We start from the raw sequence: 17639 nt of genomic DNA, 5'->3' as shown, positions 1-17639 counted from the left end.
TTTCTTTTTATAATAGCACCTGAATTAACACCTGTCAAGATACATACTGGATAAAACACTGGGTTTCTTCTATTTATACGCTGTGTGGATGGCAAAATATATTAAGACATACAGTGCTTTCCAAATTCTTTCTAGTGCTTCCCAAATTAACCCCTCAAGTTAAATAAATATAAATGCTTACAAAAGCTACTGCATAAGATGAGTTTATCTCAGTTGGTACAAACGTAAAGAAGATTTTGCAAAAGACCTAGACCTAAAGGTTGCCAAGCTAAGAAGCTTTAGAGAAACACAGTTGTCTGAACATCAGGTTCTACCGTTCAGTATGCCTTATGACCAATCCATAGCTTAATCATCATTACAGGTTTTAATCTTGCTCATCAGGCATGGGGATTTGGGAGTAAAATGCGACACATTGCAAAGTAGCGAATTACACAGATTTATGACTGAGGAAGTCAAACCAAGCAAACGCTTCTACTCAGTTCCAGTATGGGCCTGGGTTCATCTGTGACTGAATTTATTCTAGTTCACTTCTAGTTCAGATCCCTGCATTAACGGACTTGTTAACTGTGAACCGATTCAAACCCACTCACTTGAACATACAGAACATCATGTTCTATAATGACAAAATCCTGGCAAGGAAAAGGAGAGGGATTAACCCCAATCCCCTGCTCCACTTCCCGAAGTCTGGGAACACAGCTTCTGCCATAGCTTCTCCTTTACCACCTAAACCAGACCGCACTCCCCTGGAATTTGAAGGGGGCCACAATGACCACAGGTGAGATGGAAACAGAGCTAACTAGCAATGTTAGTCAGCCCGGAGGTCCCCTCCGTTCTGCCCAGTGAGTCTGCGCCTGTAAACACCCAGCGAAGAACACATACCCAGGATTAAAGTAAAAAAAAAAGACAGAGCTATATGCAACCCTAAGAGATTGGTAGGGAGAACTGCAGACTAGTCGGTCTACTGAGGGCTCGTAAGAGCTGCCGACAGTAACAAAGAACACCCCACCAACGGACAGCAGAAGTCAAGGATGTACCCAGAGTACTTCTACTAGGAATAGTTTTGTCAGAGCCCATTACAAATGTAGAATGTTCTGCTCAGAAAAGTCTGGCCAGGCTTGCAGAACAGCACAGTCTCACAGGGCAGAACCACGGGTGCCTCACGTTGCAGGGGCAGAGCAGAGGAGCCAGGCTGGACTGCCCTGCAACACCCCGAGGTGCAAAAGGTGTCTGCAAGAAACACTCCTCACAGGCTGACAATGCGGATTTGACCCAGGAGCCTGACTGCAGTTCAGCTTCAGTTTGGTGAACTGAAACAAGAAATTCCAAGTTCAGTTTCAGTTCAAAAACTCGTAACATTATGAAATTATTTACAACATGCATTCAGCTTTGGTTCAGTTCCTGCTCATGTTACACACGTACTTCCAATCTACTGAAAAAACCCCCACCCAGAATTGTATGTTTAGCTAATTGATTTTCACGGGGGTGCATCTCCCTAATACAATAATCACAGCGTTCCTCTGCACATGAAATACATTTACCTTCTGTCACCTGCCTCTTGCATCACACCAAACCACAACAAACTCAATAACTACATACTTTTCATCTATACATAGACAATTAAGCTGTCAGCATACAAACATAACTCAAAATTGGTTTTATAAAACAGTTTTTAATGCACAACCAACCATATGACTACATGTTGTCAACAGAAAGAGCTTTTGTTCCCTTTCTTAGTGTATTAATCATCAGCAAATAGATTAAGTGCAACTGGTAAATCAAAGCTGTGTTACCAGTTTTATAAATGGGATTCTTCCTGCTTGTTTTTTCCTTCATATGAGGAAAAAGTAAAGAAAAAAAAAAAGAATTTATGCTACAGCATAGATTTCCTATTTACAGGTCTGCTAAGGCATAAAGAAAAAGAGCTAATGACATCATTCTCAGTCATTCAAAACATTAGTGTAACTTTGTCAGTGACACTGTTGGTGTTAATTAGGGGAAAAAACTGTATCAAGAAAAGAGTATAAATTAAATGTATAAAAATAGTTTGAGCATCTTGTTAAAAGACCATCACCAACTCTAGTTTCTAAATATAATTTCTGTATGTATCACAGGTTACAGCCTGGGGGGTGGTGGTGGTCTTGTTTTTTGATTTTGTTTTCCTTTTTCACCACAAAGACAGAAAAGCTTCCATACCTTGATTTTTTTTTAAATATAATCTAGAAAATAAACCATGAAGTAATTTAACCCTCATTGATGTGTGCTGCTTAAAAAAGATATTTAAACTGAAGGAATAATATATGATTATTCAATTTTGTGATGAAAAGCTAAGCAAATAAAAGCAATTCATAATACACAGCAATTTTATAATAAAACAGCTTATAAATGCAAAAAAGTGCAAACAGACTCAAGTTAGCTTTTAGCTTTGGGCTTTAAGAAAGACCCTTCATATGGACTGGGGAAGAACAGTCCCCAAACACTGTATTTGTGGAAGCAGAGTGCCATCTTCTGGAAAATAATGCCCACTTGTCTAGCCAAAATCAACTTTAGATTGTTAAAACTTCTATTGCGGCGTTTACACTCTCCTGTACAAACAAAAGATTGTTCTCTTTTCTGGCAGTGAGAACATGTATCACATTTTAAAAATACTTTGTATTTGATTAGCACTGAGTATCTGACTTAGAAGATTTTTTCAAAACAGATCATCAGCACACAACATTCAGAAATATAATATTCAACAAAATTCTGAAAGTCTTGCCCTTTTTTATTGTTATTGAATTTCTTCCCAAAAATGACTACTATTAATTTCACAGCACTATGGGATAAATTCTTCTGATTTAGAAGAAAATCAGGAAAGAAAACAAGAGGAAGAAGGGGGAGGGGGAGTGTAAGACAGAAGGAGAAAAAGAGGGGGGGGAAGGGAGAAGCGGAGGGAGAGAAAGGGAAGGAGAAAGACTTAAAAGATAATACAAAGTGAAAAATTATTTTTAAGTGATCAAGCTAAATTGCCAGGAAATTAAGCAAACGTTTCCTTGTGTATACTACACATTTTGTGTATTCCTACAGTGAGACCACATCTACAATCTGAAAAGAGCTCAGACCAAAAGCTTTTAGACTGAGTGAAAATTTCAGCATTTGTCCTAATGACATAACGGATCTCTGAAAGTTCTGCAAAGGCATGAGACACATGAAAACTAAGCTGATTTTTTCCTTCAAAGAGTAACCTGGAAAACAGCGGACCTCATAAATCTTCTCAAATCTGTTGAATAGTTAAGTAAGCCCAGTTAATAAAATATTAAAAATACAACACCCTGCTAGAAAAGTCCTTGATGTTAGGGAACTTTTTCAGAAGGAACGCAGTTTCTCTAATCATTATTAGAATCATTAAAATTATGTAACAGGAGCATCAGAATTACTAGCTAACTGGTTATCCCCTGAGGAACAGTTTGTAGAGCGTGCATTCAGCCCATTGACTGCGCAGCCACTCATGAGTCAGCTGTGCCAGGTTCAGACCTCTCCTCCTCCCTCACTGGTACCACCGCTTTGCTAGAAGCTACTGCCCTGCCCTCTCGCAGGGTCAGCAGAACAGAACGTGGGAGTGTTCTCCATCCAGTTAGGCTGGCAAACATAGCCAATCTAACCCGATCCAAGGCTGGGAACATCTAACAACTGAAGCAAAGCATTCATATAATCTCATTAATTGATCCTAATTACTGCGCGAAGTTCTGGAAAGCATCAAGTAAAAGCAAATTGGCAAGACAGTAACATTTTGAACTGCCAGACATGCGCAGTGATGGCATCTGACAACTGCCCTATATACTGATGTACAGTAGGTCAGATTAGTACTTTTGAAGCAAGTTAAATATCTAACCAGCTGGAAGTTACAGAGGCACCTCTGCCATTCAATATCCAGATAAACAGCATTTTTCGAAAGGATCAATCAGTGTGAGAGCTGATTCATGTCAATTGACCTACAGTGCCAGGATCATTATGTCTGTTACTTTGGTTTGTATGCTGCTCAATTTTACTCACCAGCATGGCACACAGCCTGCGAGAAGAGGCTGGGACAGCTGGACTTGTTCAGCTTGGAAATTAAATTAAGGTAGCACTTCGCTGCAGCCTACAACTACCTGAAGGTCAATTGTAAAAGCCAGAGCCAATTTCTCAGTAGTGATAGTTGGGCAACAAGGGGAAACAGGTATAAATCTTTGGACATTTCTAGAAAAGTATTATTTACTAGGAAGGTACTGCAGCACTGCATTCTCTGGAGGTAATATGCAAGAAAACTGTCCTTGGAGATTTTTGAAATTTGGCTACACAAAGCTGTGGCTGAGCTTACGTAATGCTGGCAAAAGTTCTGCTTTTAGAAAGAAGACTAACTGAACTCCAGTGGCCCTTCCTGTTCAATGCTTACATGATTCTATGTGAAACAGTTCTGCAAAACAAAAGAATCTAAGAAAGGGGGCTAAGATGAAACAGAAAACATAGGACTGTGTTATCAGAAGCAGTATTTTTTTCTCAGTACACGCTACAAACTCACTCTATATTCTTAAGACCACAGTACTTACCTGAAAAACTGATTTCATTAAGTCCTTCCATGTCCTAACCACACTACTGAATCGTCTACTTTCCTCCGGCATTTGAGCCATGATGTCAGGAGAACTGAAAATTGGCTCTAAATAAAGCCAAGTAGCCTGAACCTTCAGCCATTCATCCAGGATCTCCTGTGCTAGCAACAGTGTTCCTTCCCATTCCCTATAAAATAGCATTAGTTGAAATGCATTAACTGATGCTTCCAGTAAAACATTTCCAGCAGACTGCTAAGATCTTTTTGGAAATTTGTGTATTCAGCAGCAAGTGCAATATATTTAAGATTTCAGCACAATGTCATATTCACCTAGCCTAATTTCCTGCATATGAGGCCCATGTCCATTTCTGCAACTGGATCATCCATAAGGTTGACTGTTGGATTTCATGAACTAGGCTAACCCAATAAATAAACTAACAGTATCAGTGAATAAACATAGCACACACTTCAGCATGTAATAGTATCTGTGGAAAAAATTACTTGAGTATGTAATCTGTTTCCAGCGTAAACAAAAGCCCAGACTACTATTTCTGTTTGCTAGGACAGACAGACACGGAAGTAGCTTAAATCAGTAAACCAAAAATACGTAGACATTATCCTAAAAAGATATGTTAGCTTAATTAAAAGATTTCAAGAAGTAAATAGTCCAATGGTTAAATCACATTTCTGACTTCAAATTCCAAACATGGATGTTGGACACATTTGTTTGATAGATTAAAGACTCCCTCAGTATTACTGCTCACCACTGAGTACACAACATTATAATTCAATAACTAGTCAGTCTTTCCTTTTCATAGCCAAAAATTCCAAGATACTTTAGACTATCACTTTTTCTGTGTCCTCAATTTTTCTGCATCATTTTAAAATTATTAACACCACTATCGGACACTTGTTACTATCTCACCAGTATCAGACACATGATATTATCAGTTCCCTCATACCACTGGTATTCTTAATTCACTGACATAAGCAATTTGCAAAAAATATATCAAAATAAAATGCTATTTATAATCCTGTAAGAAGAACGTATATTCTTCTTTCCTGTATAAAACCAGTAACTATTATTTTTTACAACTTTCATACCACTGGACAGTACAGACAGAATTATTATAAAAAGTGCATGCTGTTAAAAACTGTATTGTACAAATAAACCATGGCAAGAATTTTCTCAATAAGACACTCATACATGGGCTGCACTGAGTTCTGTAAAATGATACATGTGAAAACACACTTAACTTCTGCCTTCATTCCTCTACCTGCCACAGGTTCTAAACAACAGATAACTCTGGCTGCATGTACCTTCTCTACCTGAAGCCCCTCCTTTATCTTTTGGGTATTGGCACCTCATCTTTTGTGATTTTTCTTCTACCAAGAGGTAGAGTAAAATGTAGCTTTCCAAGAAGAAAGTAAGGCAGGTCAGTTAATATCCTTACACCAAAAAAATTCCCAAAATGAAGATGAGGAATTTGGAAAAATCTCTGGCAGCAATCCAGAATTCTACATGCTTTGGTGGGTCATTGAGAAAGCAACCATTGTGTAATTGCCTACATCTCAAAGACCAAAATAATACATTGTATTTTTACAAATGCTGTCAGTCACCAAAAAATTGCCATAGTGTGCTTCCTCATCTTTGATGAGGACAGGCAAAACCCACCTTTTTACATTAACAAGGAAGAAACTACTACACTGTAGTACAGTAGTAACTGGAGAATTAATACTTATTGGAAAAAAACCCAATGTGTGTACATATGAATTCATATTTATTGAATACGTGCTGAAATGTGAAATAGCGTTTTTGCAGATTCATGGGAGTTTGGCAATACCAATAGAGCTAGATGTAGTTTAGATTAAAGGCTTTTGGGTTTTCACAGTATGGTTATGTTTGGGGGATTTAAGAAGCAAGTAAACTATTTATGGAGAAAGACACACAACCAGATTACAATCTATGCTCAGAGATGGAAGTACAGGATCTTTAACACGTAATGCTAAATTTTAGGATTTAATTTTCTGCATTAGAAAAAAAGAAATCTTTCATAATTTCCTTGAAATGTGTTGTTTTCATTTTCTTCATCTCCCTTACATAAGCCCTATCATTTTTGATTGTTGGAGACCTAAAACATTCAGTAGCTTCAAAATTTAGGTAGAAAGTTTAGACTATATTCTCAGTCTACAACCTTTCCATCTATACCTCAAATGTGTTTTATCTGGTAATACAAAGGCAATGTTATGATGTATTTGGTACCTTAGGAACCAGAGCACATTAAAAATACTTAGCAACCTCTCCAATGCATCAGCATTTCCCATATTGTTAATTAAAAGTAAAAATCAGCTTTATGGGATTAAACAGTGTGTAGCTGACGTGGGACAAAAGCTTTAGCCCTTTTAAAATGAAATTAATTCACTGCTTTCGGAGGATAAACAAAAGCATCTGAAGTCCCTGTGCTTCAGATTAAGCAGAAAAGATTTCTTATTTGGTAATGTTACTTGTACTTGCTATTAGAAAAAAATAATTACCTTATTCGCTTTTCATGATGCTTAATGAATGAAGAGCCTCTCATAGTCTGAGTTTTGACAATGTGGTCATCCAATAACATCTGAATATCTTCTACAGAAGACAAAATATGGGTTCCTGTTTCTCTGTAGGCAAGAAGAGTGAACTCCATTTGATCCCATTCAGAAATCATTTTCATTAAAGCTTTCTCAAGCGAATGTTCTTTGCTGGCTGTTTCACTGATGGTCTCAAACTTTTCCAGGAATGGTTCAAGATGCAAGTTAATATACGACAAGACGTTTGAGTCTTCAGAAGGATACAGTGGTAAGCCAGCAATTTTTGACATCTCTTCCCAGTGCCTTTCTTGCAAACCAGGATTGCAAATCACCTGGATTAGAGGAATGTGGCACCTGAACTCCTCTACTTTTGATTTGACATGTCTTGTAATTGCTAATGCATTTGGAGAATTCTGGAAGGCTTTTTCTAGTTTATACAGTCCACGCCAGTGGTTTCCTACATCTACCTCTACTTGGTCTGGATTCAATTCCGTAAGTGATCCCTCTGTCCAGTCTTTGTGTTTTCTGTTGAATTCAACAGTCGTACGGTAGAGATGAAGATATGGAGCAAGAGTATTCCAGATGGTTTTATGCTGAGGGTACTGAGATATTGGCCATCCAAAGGACTCTTCTTCTGAATTCAACTGATGAATCTGTTGAGACATAAGTGAGGTCTGAAATGCAACCAAAGCTGTCCGTGATATCAGGCCCTTAACACACGGATTAGGGAGTATTCATCCATATTAGGATTCTGGTGTCTTCAACAAGCTTCGAATTAAGTTTTACCAAACCACTCCATTATGCAATTGCCACCACTGACCGCAGTTAAAGCTGCCTTTAACAGTAACAGCTCAGCATTCATGCTAGGCAATAGAGGAATATAGTCAGAGGTTTACAATGGTACTTGGGCATTCCTCCGTAGCTTGCATTGCTGTGGAGGCTTTAACAGACAGAGGTAATAATGAGTATCAGGAATTGCACTTCCAAGCATATTAAAGTATAATTTCTATGCAAACCAACGTAAACTTAATCCACTCTTTCACTATGCAAAGTACTACCATATTAACTCCAGACCACATAGTAACAAATTACTGTGCCCAGTAAATTTGCAGTTTAAATTGCAAATCATAAAAAAATATTTTGTAGCTGAATTAAGAATTATTTTGTCACACCTCAGAAACTGTATTACTAGGACAACTCTTGATTCTGATAACACAAATATTAAGATTTACAGTTTATACTACTGGACTAGCTTAGACTGTAATTTGTACCTTCTCAGCAGCAAGATCCAATTTTGTATTTAACGCTTCAGCTTCCTTCAAATACCTGTTGACTTCCTGAATATCTCCAAATGCAATAAATTTTTCAACTTGCTTAGAGTAGCTTTTCAGTTCCTCAACAAATTTTTCACAGCGTACCTAATTGAACATCAAGCAAGCATACACTCATTTTAACAAAATCACAATAAATTTCTGTCAAAAGAAGGAATAACTATTTGGATTTGGTATGGTAGAACACTTTGTACTTACAGAAAAACTGAGACATCCAACATATTTTTGCACAAGTATCTATTCCACCCAAATGAGAGAATTTGACCCAAATCCGACTGTCATCTGCAGTGATTTACTGGGCTGACAGATGTGCCTTTGGGTTCTATGCCATAGTTGGACATAACAATTCCTGCTTTCTGTGATGGACACTATCAGCAGGCTAATAATAGAAAGCTAAACTCAAACGCCTAGTACATCTCGAATTAAAACAGAATAATAAAAATAATTCAAATGACAGATGAAGCTAAAGACTTTCACGAGACAGAGGTGTCTCTTGCCTTAAAGCCATACAGTTCAAGGACAGCTTTTTCCTCACATATACAACCCCGCAACACATATTTCACATTGAGTACCAGTAGTGGTCAACATCTGAAACCAAGCATCAAACCATACAAAGCAATAACATGTTTGAAGGTACAGAGCCTATGCTGCACGTTTATTTATAACCCAGTAACACCCACCAGCTACTTCTTTAAATGTCCTGCATAAACACAGGAGCTCCCTATCTCAAAGTACGTACGAACTAAGACAAAATGACGGTGAGACTAAGGAGTCCTAGAAAACCAAAGCAGACAGCTATACAGGAAGTAACTGTAATGAAACAGCAGCCTAGTAATTAGCAATCCTTGTGGAGAGACCACATCACTTTAGATAACAAGATGTACTGTAAAAGCCTAGTAAACTTAATGAAAAATTCTAACAGAGATAAAATACACATACGAGTTTAAAAAATAAAAATAAAACAATCCTGAATCAAGATGTACTTATGTTATAAAACTACCTTATTTGACATTATCCTAACAGCAAAATCACACTTGGCAAATTAACACACTTTTCTTCTTTTGAGCTATCACAGAAATTTTATATACTGCCACTGACTCCAAAGAGACTGCTCATGTGTATAAATCAAGGCATGTACAAGCCTTTAAAAGATGTATCTGAATTTTACTGTTTCATCTACAGACAACTTTCATCAACATCGCTGGAAGACCTGTAATCAAAGAGCTTTCAGAGTGCAGAATGTGAGATGTGGCTTGTCTTGCAGTACCTGTGGATATGTGGAAAACAAATGAGTGGAAAGGAGGCAAAAGTTAGTTCATACCAAGAATAATATAAAAACACCTACTTCGAACTTCTTCTTAAAACATATGGGAAAATAAAAGAGGTTATTCAATCTGCTATTCCATGTCCTATACGTCATTCAAAGTCAGAAGCTCAAGTATTCTTAAAGTACTGTCATTACAAACCTTAAGGCCATCTTGAAATTGATCTGTTTTTTCTTTAATTATCTTTCTGTGCTCTTCAAAGATATCTGGCATTCGTGCATACCATTGAAAAACACTGTTGTTCAGTTGAATGTCTGCTGGTGAAAAGTTGACACATTCTATCAGGAAAGCAACACGATTTACAGCATCTGATAATTTCTGGTCCAATTCAAGCATGTCACATGATTCCATTTTCTGCACACAGTCCTGGGGAATAGAAATTAAAAAAGAAGGTATTTTTTAATATAATTTAATGCCAAAGTAATGCCTGAAATAGTTAATACTTAACTTTAAAAGCTTATTTTTTACAAGGAAAATTAAATAAAATTAGAAATACATGCCCTTAAAAGATGCTTATTTGGAATGGCATGGTTTAGGCTAATGGAAGCCAATCCAGCCAGCCTGTTGTAAGTGTTAGAGGTTTGGGAAAGAAAGCATGGTGCTACCACAGAAAAATTAGTAAAATAATTACAACAGAAAAGAAGGACATGCTTCAGAAAGGGAAGCATTAGATGGCCCACTGTGAAATTAGGTCTTCCCTAGCAGTAAGAATATAAGGATCATAAACGATGGCTGTACTGCTCATTATGATTAAAATAAAAATTACACCGTTCTTTCAGATCTCCAGAGTTGGCAGTAAACTGCACTAATACACATCGCATTCTGCAAGGTACTCTTAACAGAAAAGCAACACAGCCCAGTGTAAACAATAATCCATAACGAAGCACTCTGAAAGCCTCTTAAGAAAAGAACTGTATTAGTAAAAACGTTGGCCACATGGACAGATCAATAGTATATTGGTACACAGAAATATTACTTGATATCTACCCATTGAAGATACAGAAAAATTTACTACAATGGCACAACGTGATATCACTGGAATAATTTGTAGGTAGGGGTAAATCATCCAGTAAATCTACACTTCTGCTCTTTTAACAGCAGTTTTTCTGCTTCAGAACGTACTCGTTGTTACAGACCTAGAGAATATTTGGCTATTAAAAGAATACCCCAAACAAAGCCTGACACGTCTTTTCAGCCATGAGATGGAACAGCTATTAGAAGGGGGTTGATGCTGGTATAATATTACATGCTACCCATGATTACATGCGATTTTTTTATTGTCCAGCATAAAGATATAGTGTAACAAGCATGCATTTTAAAGGCAACATATTCTCAGCTCATAGTTCAACTTGTAAAACTCACTTTTTACTGGAAAAAAATTACTCCAGTCATATCCTATGTTAAACTTCACTGTAACAAAAATCTGACTCGCTCAGACCCAAATGCAACCAATCACTCAGGCACCCAATTTATTTTAAGCACACACCTATATCCCACACATTTTGCTGGACACACACCAGAACTTTGCCGAATAGCAAGAGACTAAGACGTGTTCCATTCTGAGCATGAATAAAGTGCTTCACTGAACTGGAGCCTGAGTACATCAAAGAAACAGCAGGGTTTTGATTACAGAAGTGGTATTTCTAAAGTGAGATGATGGGATTTTACAGTTACTGAACTGCAAACCCTACATCTGCTAAATTTTAAATGATCTTTCAACAAAGGGTGTAAAGGCAAAATTACTTCATACAACTTGGCAATGCATGCTTTTTAAAGTCTTCTTGTGAAGAATTAAATACACATTAAAGTTCCCTACATCCCAGGTTTCAACTCTTTGATTAGTTTAGGATATTGGGAATGGTTACCGAGTCTTCCACATCTAATTCAACTGTTTGAATTTAATTCAGGAGAACCAAGAGAGACTCGCTGTTTAATGCTGTCTGTTCAGAAGCCTGAAGAACACGCAGTCTAAACTTAATGCTACTGGCACATTGCCCACACTACAGAAATTACTTGTTATCTGCTTACACTAGCTAAACGGGGATAGAAATAAACCCATGCACTTATTCCAAGACATTATATATAAATGCATTGCTTCCTGATAATCAGTGAAAAAACATCCAGGTAATAACTATATTACTAACTAAATACCTATATTGCTAACAGGCTCAGTCAGCCTTCCAGCCAGCCACGTTGCTTGCTAGCAAGGAGCCCTACAGCAGTGGTCTCCAAACTTTCTTGATCACACAGCAAGAAATTTTGAGACATGCATCCTCAATATACATACATTTATTTATAGATAATACCCACATACTACTGTACTAACTTATTATGTACATAATAAAACATGCACAAAAAATAGTAAAAAAGGATTCAATGAAGAAGAAATAAACAATATTTTAAATATTTAGTTAGTAATTTCACAGAAAACTTTTTGCTTTCCCTAAATAATATCATTAATAATATTTTCAGTGAGAGCAGTGTGATTGAATATGCTTCACTAATCTTGCTTTAATACTTTTGAGATTCAGAGGTCTTGTTCTAAGTTCAGTTTATTTCAATACTTCATTTTAATGGCTGTCATAGCTGGAAAAACCCTCAAATACACCTAGATCCAAATGGAAGAACTACATCATTGGCTGTACTTTATAAATCATGATCATCCACCAATAATTTTTAACAAACACGTTCGAAACTCAGTGAAACATTTGTAAGGTTTTTAAACAGGTTAGAAAATTCTGTTTCCAAGTTTTTAAAGTGTACAGATAGGTGTTTTTATAGGGAGGTACACACGTAACAATGGGAACACACATGCATCATTTGTTCCAATACTTGTTTCTACAAATCTTTAGCAAGGTTTTCCGTGCGTGCCTTCCAACAGTACTTTCTGTAAAAGACACGCATTTTAGCTTGTCACCATATTGCTGTTCATGTATTATTTCAGCCATTTCTACCATAGCAGGAAGATGTGTTTCCTTAATGGTACGTGGCTTCTTCTTCCACTATTAAATAAGAAGAGGATTCTGAGTCTTCTGAGCATGGATCATTAAATTTTGTAGAGTAATGGATTAAGTAAAGTATGACCTGAAATTTCACTGAAAAAAGTGTAGAGGTTTCTCTTTATGATCTAGATGCTTTGTTTTTACATGTCTGACTAAGTGTGATGGTTTTGTACTATCATTAACCAGTATCTCAGGGCACAACAGACATTTCAGGCAAAGTTCATCATCAAAGGTAGTGGATGTAAATCCGTATTTCAAATACTCTTCCTGAAAATTTTGAAATTTTTGGCCAACTTGTCAAATCTGATTAGACCATTATTATTTTTATCTCATAACGTGGATGATGAAGACCTTGTACTCGGGGTAGAAGTGTCACCTCTGCCATTTTCTTGTTGATCACTTGTGCTCGCATTATTAGTATTACCTTCAATCTGCAGTTTCTTCGAGAGAATAATTTTAAGCCCCTTGTCCATTTTGCAAGGGCTAGGTTAGTTAAAACTAGCTAACATCATCTGTGAACCTATGCAACTGGGCACACAAACTGCAATACACGGTAATATGCTCCAAGCAGATGAACAAGCAAGGGTGCCACCGTGAATCCCTCTGCATTGTGGAGCACCTGCCCTTTCCCCAGGACACGTCATGTATGCATGCAGCACAGGACCCTCTGACATACAGACTGAGGGCACCAGTCTCAATCTGTATTATTAAATATAGGTAAAGCTCGATTTCTCACTTTTTTTAGATTAAAAAACCCATCTGTTTCCTTCACATACTCCAATGGATATGTTGTGCACCCCCTGGGCTGCACCCCCCACACTTTGGGGACTGCTGCCCTACAGGGTTTTGGCCCAGGCCAACTGGCATCCTCACCAGCAAGGCCATCATATGGGACAAGCGACAGCACAAAGGACTGTTCCAAACAGGCAGTCTGGCTGTGGCCAGGACGTTTTTGGGGGGAAGAGAGTTGCGCTGTATGTCTAAGAGCCAGACTGTGGTGTTTAGCCTCACGGCCAAAGTCCTGTCCTTTTCTATTTTACAATACAGAAATAGCACCAGTGACTTTAACAAGGCCAGAACCATACCCATAAAGGGGGCAACCTGCATATGCTACTGCTTCGGGCCAGAGCAATAGTATTGGTAACTACTCACTTAAACTCATAAAAAAGAAAAAACTACCTTAAGTTCCATTAGTTCCTGTGTATTAGATGGAGTAGTAAGGGCTTTTTCTGATATTCTCTCAAACTGATCACATAGTCTGAAAAATACATAAAATAATGAGTTTGGCATGCATTTTGTTTTAATCATCCTTGACAAGTCAAACACATTTATAACAGCAAAAATGAGATCAACATATCCTTTAAGGATTAAAAAAATTCAACAGTGGAAACAAAGTTAAGTACATTTCAATATACATTTTCAGTCTGAGAGTTACCTCGCATTTATGTCTTGATGATCTCTGAACACTTTGGAAATAACTTGCTCACAAATATTATCCACTCGCTTTACCAAAGCATTTATTAATTCATCACAGTGCAATTCAAACATTCCGAGACGGACACACTGCAATACAAATGTAACAGTTGTCAGAACGCTGAACAGCTTTTACCGATTTGCTGTCACCGTCTTAAGCAGACTGTCGGGGATCTCACCTAGGAATTTAGTTAAACCACAGAATGCTTCTAAAATTTTCAAGCAAAGAAGGGAATAACCGTCCTGTATCCGCACAATGAACTTCATATAAATCCTACTTCTATCCCTTTTTACCTTGACAAATAATCTACATCCTGAAAAAACAAGGGCACGTACTACCGTAGCAGTGAATGTTGTCTGGTGAAATTAAGAGTTTGAGATACATCTAAAATGTGGTAATCTTGCTTTACTGTTAGAGACACGTGACAGTCTTTAGGATTAAAAAGACTCTGCCACCTCCCAGTGAGCCTCTGAATCCAATGTGTTGATCACTGGGCCAGTGAGCTCCATTTCCACACGCGGGAGCCCTCATGACAGGCCTGTTAAGTACTAGTCTCACCAGAACTGAGGTTAGCACTGAATGCTGGGAGGGAAACAATTTAAGGAGAACCGCTTTAGCCTTCCGAGCTCTTTTTCAGAACAGACTGACAAAGGATTCTTACCAAAGAAAATCCTTACAGAGACAGAAAAAGGTGGTTCATGTTAAGGATCATCTCTCTGCCCTAGATGCTCGGAATGAATTTGGAAGTGGTTGGACTCACGCTTTCTCTTACTCCTCAATGTGTAAGAGCAGCATGCTCTGGATGCCCTCAGAAGTCGTCAAACAATTTCTAGCAAAAATAACTTAAATCTCACTTAAGTACTACAAATACCCCCCAGAAATGCTAAGTCTTAAAAAAAAGAAAAAAATATTTCATTTTAATTATCTCATGGCTAATTATCAGCACCTTTGACTAACAACATTCTTAGTACAAGATCAACATTAAATAGTAGCCATACAAGTTTATGAATATTATTGTAATTTACCTTCCTAGAAGTGTATTTTATTTCCTTAGCAAGTTTCTGGTACTTTATAATTTCCCTTTTCATTTCTTCAAAGGCATGTTCCTCTGTAAGGAACTGATCAATATCTTTTTCAGCTTGTTTGTTTATCAGGAAGCTGTACTTATCATACAGTTTGAGATGTTCCACAGGTGCAGCACTTTCTTTGATAATTTCTTCTCTGATCCTTTTCTTATGTTCATCCAAGATCTCATCTAGGATAACAGGCTTCAAGACAGTTGATGAGAACTCACCTTTTGGCTTTGAAAAAAAAAACACACATAAAAACTCATTTTCAAATTACAGTTATGTCTGTAGCTCAGCCATGTCATGGAAAATAAACAGGATAGTAAAAAATTCAACTAAATGTTACTTCAGTTTTGTCAAAATGTTTGTAATTAAAGTCTGATTAAAACCAAATTTTGTAGATACAGCTATTTCCAATCCCAATTTTTTAAATCATAGCTTAAGGATGTTTGCCTTAAGATGTTTGCCTTATTAACAAATAAGAAATCAGAGGTGCTTCATTGAGAAACTCAGCAGTCCACATACTTATCCACTCAAAACAATTCTGTCAGTAATTTTAAGTTTGATCTACAGGGATTTTATTTTTCCTGAACCACAGGCACAACTTCAATTTTGCTATCAACTGATGAATCTGTAACATTAGAAATATGGAAAACATTTTCCTGCAAACCCCCAGAAGATCTAAAGCCTTGCTGTTATGCATTTAGACATACTTGAGATGCTTCTTTTAATTTGTCTTTTCACAGATTATTGATTAGTGCTTCTACAAAGCAGTGTACTACTCAGGTTTCTGCTTCATCACTGTTCAAGCATTATTAACAAAAATGTTGACAGTATCTTTATTTAAAATTCAAGTTGGTGATAAACAGAAAGGGAAGCAGAATATCCCATGATATTCCTTCAGGAAAAAAGAAGTGTTCATCTCCCATAGCTCTCTGGGAAATGATCAAGAGGCCCCACAGGACACTCCTTTATTCTCTCCATATTAAAAACTAAGACTGCTATACTAAAAGTAACATGCAATTCTAAACCAAGTAAGTACTTTTTATGAAATAATTACATTTTTTAAAAAAAGTTTTTTACTTAACCTAGATTATTTCCTGTTTGACCTAACATTTCAACCTGGTTGAATACATAAAACAACTAAAATATAAACTGCTTAAAAATTAAGGTTTAGATTATTTATTTTAAGGATAGTCTACTCAAAGAGGGTCTGTATTTAAAAAGACAGTACCCTTTCCAGTATCAGTATAGAAGATATTTTACAGAATACTGCAGAAATGTGTTTAAAATTTAAATACATCAGTATTATTTCTAGTACGTTTGTAGTAGCTGCTACAGAAAATAACTCATAAACTAGGCAATTCTTAGCTTTTTATTTCCTTAGAGAACACTGATTGGGCCTTTTATTAATAAAATTTAGATGATGTCAAATTGTTCCAAATAGTTCTGACAACAAGGCCTAAGAACAAAACGTAGGAACAATACAATGATAAAACAAAACCCTCAAGTATTGTAATTTCTTACCCACTTAGAAAATAATTTGGTCTCAACTCTTGGTATATCACTGACAGCTTGAATCATAACAGTATAAACGTCCAGTAATACATCCTCACAGTCGTTAAAGTCAGGTTCAAATTTAATACCGTCATTCTCAAGGATTAGCCTCAGGATTAAACCTGGCTCTTTGTAGGTTTGGACTGATTCCTAACATGGAGCCGGGGAGAAAGTATAGTATTAGTTAACCTAACTCATGCAGGAAAAGTCATTAAGAATTACTCCAGCATATGAATTTTAAATTTTCAAGACTTTAATTGCAAATTACATGGCATAATCCTAACAAAAATACTTGTGCAAGTAGGAAGTACGTCTCTGATAAAATTTGTATACACTGACATTCATTAAGATGAAATGCAACATTATTTTCAGTAGGCACGAGAGGCATCTTCTATACACCAGCAAACAACTTTTGTAAGTTTTTTCTGCGTAGACTGAAGCAGAGTAGCTTTACAGTAGTAGCGCTCACAAACATAGCAATACGTAAATTATTATGTGTACAGCAGTACCTGTATTCATCATCCAGAACAGTCACTATCAATCTACTAACCTTAAAAAAATAAAGTGTTACATCCAATTCTATTTGCTAAACAAGAATTTGATTACTAAAATTGAGTATTATGAAGGTTATATATGCAGTATGGAGTCCCATGTATTAAAAAAAATAATTGTATATGCTTTTGTCCTCTGCGGCATAATTTGTTTTTTTATCATATTTTTAATCTGGCTCATGTAACTTTTCCATATCTGC

At 36.8% G+C, this 17639-nt stretch overlaps 1 protein-coding gene across 1 annotated transcript in view; it reads right to left on the bottom strand.

The window, feature by feature from the left end:
* DNAH7 (dynein axonemal heavy chain 7) overlaps positions 1-17639 on the bottom strand; it is a 111673-nt gene that overhangs the window by 80075 nt on the left and 13959 nt on the right. The window contains exons 11-18 of the mRNA XM_055719207.1: positions 16859-17038; positions 15290-15565; positions 14226-14353; positions 13970-14048; positions 9930-10154; positions 8404-8550; positions 7100-7785; positions 4566-4752 (exon numbers count right to left, since the gene is read on the bottom strand). Of these exons, the coding sequence (XP_055575182.1) occupies positions 4566-4752; positions 7100-7785; positions 8404-8550; positions 9930-10154; positions 13970-14048; positions 14226-14353; positions 15290-15565; positions 16859-17038 (1908 nt within the window). The remainder of the gene's footprint in view (positions 1-4565; positions 4753-7099; positions 7786-8403; positions 8551-9929; positions 10155-13969; positions 14049-14225; positions 14354-15289; positions 15566-16858; positions 17039-17639) is intronic.

This window comes from Falco cherrug, chromosome 8 (genome assembly GCF_023634085.1).
Source record: "Falco cherrug isolate bFalChe1 chromosome 8, bFalChe1.pri, whole genome shotgun sequence".
NCBI classification, from domain to species: domain Eukaryota; kingdom Metazoa; phylum Chordata; class Aves; order Falconiformes; family Falconidae; genus Falco; species Falco cherrug.
This window is presented reverse-complemented; position numbering and strand designations above follow the sequence as displayed.